This window comes from Capsicum annuum, chromosome 5, assembly GCF_002878395.1.
Source record: "Capsicum annuum cultivar UCD-10X-F1 chromosome 5, UCD10Xv1.1, whole genome shotgun sequence".
NCBI lineage: Eukaryota > Viridiplantae > Streptophyta > Magnoliopsida > Solanales > Solanaceae > Capsicum > Capsicum annuum.
In genome coordinates this window covers 186345071-186352082 of record NC_061115.1, presented here as the reverse complement: position 1 = coordinate 186352082, position 7012 = coordinate 186345071, and the positions used below count along the sequence as shown (strand labels likewise).

The window sequence follows — 7012 nt, the reverse complement described above, 5'->3', positions numbered from 1 at the left end:
CAAAACTGTCACGTCGATTGACGGTTGAAGTCGAAAAGGAACTCGAAACCCAACTAATTGTCGTCGGAGGTTGAAAGGAGAAATTTGCAGAACTATTAGTTGCGAGAAGTTGTCGAGAGAGATGAGAGAGACGGTCGATGATTTGGATTGAAGAGGGGTATGGGTTAGGTTGATTTATATTTTGAAAAGATTAGAAAATTTTGAAAATATTAATCAAGTCCACAATTAACTTAATCAAGTTTCTAATTATGTTTGACCCTTTAAATTGGTCAATGTCACCGATCCTTCATTCAAGACTTAAAAGACACTTTTTCTTCAATTATGTCAACAAACTACACTTATTTCTACTAAAAAATCATTTTCAAAAAAAAATTATATTCCAAGAAAACATGTTACTATTTCATTCCAAACATACCCTCAAAGTCAACACTTTGACATGAAGGATAATGGAAGAAAAAAAAAAAGATGAACGGCTCAGATACACTCACACACCCATCTCTCTATATATCTCCATCTCCATTCCATTTCTCTCTACTTCTTCCCTTCCATTTCTCTCCAATCTATACAATTCACAGCCATCTGATCTTCAATGAGGAGAACAACTAGCATGAAGGGGATCACAGTTGATGTGATGAACAATAGAGGATTGTATGATCATGATCATCAACACGTATCATCAAAATACCACAATAGAAGTTCAAGTGATCAAATTTTTCATCAACATATAGAAGAAAGGATTCATTTCTTGTCAACTTGTGGCCTTTGTAACCGCCGATTGCCACTTTATCGTGATATCTACATGTATAGGTAATTATTACTATATATACTGGCACCAAAACGATTTTTTGTATTATTAATAATATATTTTAGCTTGTTGTAGTCGGGTCGAAGCTAAGTTAAAGAAAGAAATTTTAAGCTAGGTTAAAGAAATGAATTTAGATTTAAAGAGTTCAAGTTAAATAATCCATCATGCTAAAAATTTAGAGCTGACTCTCCTTAAAATATCAAATTTGTAGTCTTAAAAATAAAATAGAAGTGATTTAATGATATAAATGTATACACAACTTAATCTGAATAGTTGAATTGCTCTGAATAGTTGAATTGCCTTAAATTAAGGGCAAACTTAATGAAATGTCAAATTAGGTTCAAAACTTATTTTAGGTCATAAATTCACATTTAAATGTGATATTCTAGTTTTTTAAAATATCCTTGTTTAATAGTTTCACAATTAATATTATTTTTTGTAATTTATCTTAGTAATTTTTTTAGTTGATCTTGATAATATACAAATTCTTTTAGTATATAGTTAGTGTGTAAAAGTTAAACTTCATGGTACATTTACTTGCACTTTTCTACTTCTAATCGTCTCACATGAGTTGTGTTACAGAGGTTTCAAATATTTATAAAGGTTTGAGCTTCCTATGTAATTGATGTTGATAAAATGAATTAAAGTTGATAATATGCTAATAAATGTTTTAACTAATTATAAAATGAGTTCAATGGGGTGAGTGTGTGGGAATTGTCGCTAAAAAGGTAGTGATATCTTTGTTTCGCATTTTCATTAAATCGAAATGTTAGAATTTATTAAAATATTTAAAAGAGATCAAAATACTCACTTTTTATCAAAACTTAAAAAATATAAATTATTGAAAATATACAGATCTAAAAGACTATTTTGGGTCTACCCTAAAAATTAGGGGACCATTTTTGTCATTTTCTTGTTTGGTTTATTGCATTATGTAGCTATGATTATGAAGGATTCTTTCTAAATTATTTGTGGGGCAACAATTATCGACATACTTAGAGTATTATGCTGTCACATTTTATAATATTGATCATCTTCAACATTTTAAATTAATAAAATTGTTGATTAATATTCTTCAATTTTATTACTATTATTATTTTGTTATTTTTTTTATTTGGGCTATTTCTAACATTTTTACTGACCGTACTTTTCTTTCTTCAGTATTTTCATCATACATCGTTTACTTTTGTATTCTTTCAATTCATGTTTTGAAAAACAATTTTCTTGAACACTCAAAGTAGGAATAAAATCTGTAAACATTGACTCTCTCCGAACCCCATTTGTAAAAGTATATTACGTATATTGTTGTTGTCGTCGTCATCGTTGACTTAATATTGTTGTATGTGAACAGGGGTGATACTGCATTTTGTAGTATGGAGTGTAGGGAAGAACAAATTAAAAAAGATGAAAGAAAGGAGAAATCAAAGCTTATTCTTCAGAAGAAGACTGAAAATCATCACAACTATTCAGAATTGCCCTCTGAAAATTCTGGCAAGAGTAAAAGTATTGCAGCAGCTTGAAGGATAATTTTGGACCCAAAAAATAAAAAGGGAAGAGGAAAAATAATAATGTGTATTTAAGTAGAAATTAGACTTTAACTTATATTACTAGTGTAAATAAATTTTACGCTATTAGTGTAATTTAACTTATTATGAAATATTTATCGTGTTATTTTTCAGTACATATTACTTACTAGATACCCGTGCATGGGCATTTTGGCAACAGTAAAGTGCAAAAGAGATCCAACTTTGGGAAAGATTATTTTCTACTTGTTTTGATTGTTTAGTATAAGAGTAAAAGAAGAGAAATGTAGTACAATGAATCAATATTAACATAATATGTAGATTCAGTGTGGAACAAAATTGAGCTTGCTAGACTGGTCCAACCAATACAAAAGTGATCATATAAATGGATAAAAATCTAGTTAGATTGTTGCAACTACAGTTGGCGGCACGGCACGTCTTTCGTTTGAACATTCGTGAGAAAGTACATGATGCACGTCTCATTTGAAAGTTTCAAATATATAAGTTGAGGAGACATACGTTGATTTTGAAATATTTATTGCACCATAAAATTATCCAAAATACTTTTGGTAGTCATTTAATAAGGAACAAAAAGATATTTATAAAAAATTACTACCATGTATAATTCAACTACAAAGGCCTAAATAAAAATATTATTAAAATAATACATGAGGGCAAAACTAATAAATATCAGAAAAAAACACTATGCATGTGTAACCATTTTATTGCATCATAAAATTATCGAAATACTCTTGGTAGTTATTTAATAAGAAACAAAAAGATATTTATACAAAAATAGTACCATGTATAATTAATTACAAAGGTCTAAATAAATATATTATTAAAATAATACATGAGGATAAAACTAATAAATATAAGAAAAAAAGAATATGCATGTGTAATTATTTTGTTGCACCATAGAAATGAGGACAAAACTAATAAATATAAAGAAAAAACAATATGCATGTGTAACCATTTTATTGCACCACAAAATTATCGAAATAGCTTTGCTAGTCATTTAATGAGGAACAAAAAGATATTTATTAAAAAATAGTACCATGTATACTTTAATTATAAAGGTCTAAATAAAAATATTATTAAACTAATACATGAGGACAAAAGTAATAAATATAAGGAAAAAGTAATACGCATGTATAACTATTTTACTGCACAATAAAAATGAGGACAAAAGTAATATAAGAAAAAAACCATATGGGTTATTATTATAACTATAATAATAATAATAATAATATGGATCACTAAAATTATCAAAATACCCTTAGTAGTCACCCCAACCTTCACTTATATATAGTAGTAAAGTAAAGTAATAATAATAATAATAGTAGTAGTAGTAGTAGTAGTAGTAGTAAAAAAAGTAATAATAATAATAATAATAATAATAATAATAATAATAATAATAATAATAATAATAATAATAGCAATAGTGAACCATTAGAGTTGGCATGGTAGTTCAGTGTCATGTCCCTTAAGCAAGAGGTCGGGGGTTCGATGCCCGCCTCTGGTGAATAGAGCAAATTCTGTGGCTAGTTCCCTACCGCTTAGTGCGCTGACAGAGGAACGAAGAATTAGTCTCATGGCTGCTGGCTGTGGGGATACCTTGGGAACCAAACAAAATAATAGTAGCAATAGTAATAGTAAAAAAAATGAATAATAATAATAATAATTTCTCTTATATATAAATGAATGTGTAACCATTTTATTGCACAATAAAAATAAGGATAAAACTAATAAATATATAGAAAAAATCATATGCATGTATAACCATTTTATTTACTACTATATATAAGTAAAGGTTGAGGTCACTAAAATTACTGAAATACTCTTGGTAGTCACCCCATCCTTCACTTATTTATAGTAGTAAAGTAAAGTAATAATAATAATAATAATAATAATAATAATAATAATAATAATAATAATAATAATAATAATAATAATAATAATAATAATAATAATAATAATAATAATAATAATAGTAGTAGTAGTAATAGAAATAGTAAAAGAAAAGTAATAATAGTACTAATAATAATAATAATAATAAGAAGAAGAAGAAGAAGAATAAGAATAATAATAATAACAACAACAACATTATGGGTCACTAAAATTATCGAAATACCTTTGATAGTGACCCCAACTTTCACTTATATATAATAGTAAAGTAAAGTAATGATAGTAATAATATTAATAATAGTAGTAGTAATAGTAATAACAATAGTAAAAATAATAATAATAATAGTAATAATAATAATAATAAAAATAATAGTAATAGTAAAAAAAAAAAAAAAAGTCACTAAAATTACTAAAATACCCTTGACAGTCACCCCAACCTTCCCTTATATATAGTAGTAAAGTAAAGTAGTAGTAGTAATAGTAATAATAATAATAATAATAATAATAATAATAATAATAATAATAATAACAACAACAATTTCTCTTACATATAAGCAAAGGATTGGAGTACCACTAAATAGTAATAATAATAATAATATTATGGGTCACTAAAATTACCGAGATACCCTTGGTAGTCACCCCAACTTTCACTTGTATATAGTAGTAAAGTAATAATAATAATAATTATTATTATTATTATTATTATAGTAAAGTAGTAAAAAGCTCTACTTCTTCGGAGGTAGCGGTATGGACTGCGTACATCTTACCCTCCCCAGACCCCATTTTATGGGATTATACTGAGTTTGTTGTTGTTGTTGTAGTAGTAGTTGTAATAATAATAGTAAAAAGAAGAGTAATAATAATAATAATAATAATAATAATAATAGTAATAGTAAAAAAAATGAATAATAATATAATAATAATAATTTCTCAAAATAAAATAATAATAATAATAATAATATAAATGAAGGATTGATGTAGCCACAAAAAGACAAATTAGTGGTACACCAATCCTTCACTTATATATAAGAGAAATACGCAGTTTCTTAGGTCCCACCTATTATAACTAGGTGTATAAAAACCATTTGATGCTTCCTGCAATTATTATTATTATTACTACTACTATTACTATTACTATTACTACGTATTATTATGTGAAAAGTCAAATATTTGTTTTAACTATGTTATTCGCGAATCAAGTTCTACTTTATAATAATTCCTATGTATATTTGAGATGTAAATATTTCAAATTGTACTCATCAACGTCTGAATTCATACCGAAATTTAGATTTTTCTTAGAACCTTCTTTTTTTATGGACAAATAGATATTTAGCTATGTCCTAAATAACTATCCTTCAAACAGATATTTGTGCACTTGCCCCGTGTCTCTGTTCGATTACGACGAGATCTTAATAGAAAAAATTACAGAAAGTAACATATTTAATATTATAATTACAATAAATAGCAACATTTTTGCAAAATTACAGTTTATAGCAAGAGTAGCATTATTTTTGCTTATTAACTAGACAAATGCCTGTTTTACTCCCACTAATTTACCTTTTTCTATTTTCAATCCACTATTTCACTTTCCCCAAATATAACTGTATCTTCTACCCTTTATTTTTGAATCTCTGCCTTTTTTCTGAAATTTCCTTTGTTTTTGAATTTTTGTCCTTTTTTTCTGAAACTGTTGACAAACTCGATCCCAAATTTGTTTTGTGGTTGGTATCATTCTCTGTATTTGAATTTTTTGAACTCCACGTGGCATGTTCTTAATTTAGTTTAAAAAAGTATTTGTATTTGTATTTTTATTAGCTTATAGGTCATGTGCAGAATATGTATTTTTTATATACATATGGTTATGTTGATGTATTTTTTTAGAAGGTAACATATATATAGTAGTATTTTTTAATGTTCATGATATGTATTATGTATTTTTTGATTTAGTTATATGTATATGTATATATTTATAGGTGTTACTATTTAAGATTTGCATTTGTATTTATCGTTTTATATGAGTCATATTTGTATTTCGCAAATACATATGATGATATATATTATAGTTATGTTCGTTGATGTTTAATATGAATTTGATAATGTATTTTGTAAATACATATCCATATTTGTATTTTTTGTATGGTAATATACATATGAATCAGGTATGTATTCTATAACATATGCAAAGCTATATGTATTTTGTACGGTGTTGGATTTGTCTTTGAACTGTTCTATGTCATTTTAGAGGGTAACATGTGTACTTATTCGTATTCTTTACTATTTAAGATATGTATCATGTATCTTTTGATTACCTATATGTATATGTATTTAGTTGTACTTTTTGTATATACAAATGCATATTCATATGTATTTCTGTACGCTGTTGGATTTGTCTTTGAATTGTTCTGTGTCATTTTAGAAGGTAACATATAGGGAATTTGTATTTTTTACAGTTTAAAATATGTATCATTTATTTTTTAATTACCTATATTTATATGTATATAGTTGTCCTTTTTGTTAGAGAGATTTTGTGTCTTATATGCTTATATATAAATATGAGTCAGATATGTATTTTTATAAATACATATGCAGATTCGTATGTCAATTTATTTTTTGAATATGCATATGTGATATAGATATTTGTCTTTTAAAAATAAAAGATAGAGATAGAAGAGTAAAACATAACGAAAAAATAGATAAAGACAAAAAACAAAAAAAATCTAAAAAAAAAGGGAAAAAGGGAAAAAAAAAAAGACAAATAGAAGTTAGAAATAAGTGT

General features: G+C 26.1%; 1 protein-coding gene across 1 annotated transcript; it reads left to right on the top strand.

Moving 5' to 3' along the window:
* The first annotated feature begins 453 nt into the window (after nucleotides 1-453).
* On the top strand, nucleotides 454-2488 carry LOC107872573 (protein INCREASED RESISTANCE TO MYZUS PERSICAE 1). Its single transcript, XM_016719220.2, has 2 exons — nucleotides 454-807; nucleotides 2157-2488. Exons 1-2 carry the CDS (start codon nucleotides 590-592, stop codon nucleotides 2323-2325), a joined length of 387 nt encoding a protein of 128 aa, XP_016574706.2. The 5' UTR covers nucleotides 454-589; the 3' UTR covers nucleotides 2326-2488.
* Nucleotides 2489-7012: the final 4524 nt, after the last annotated feature.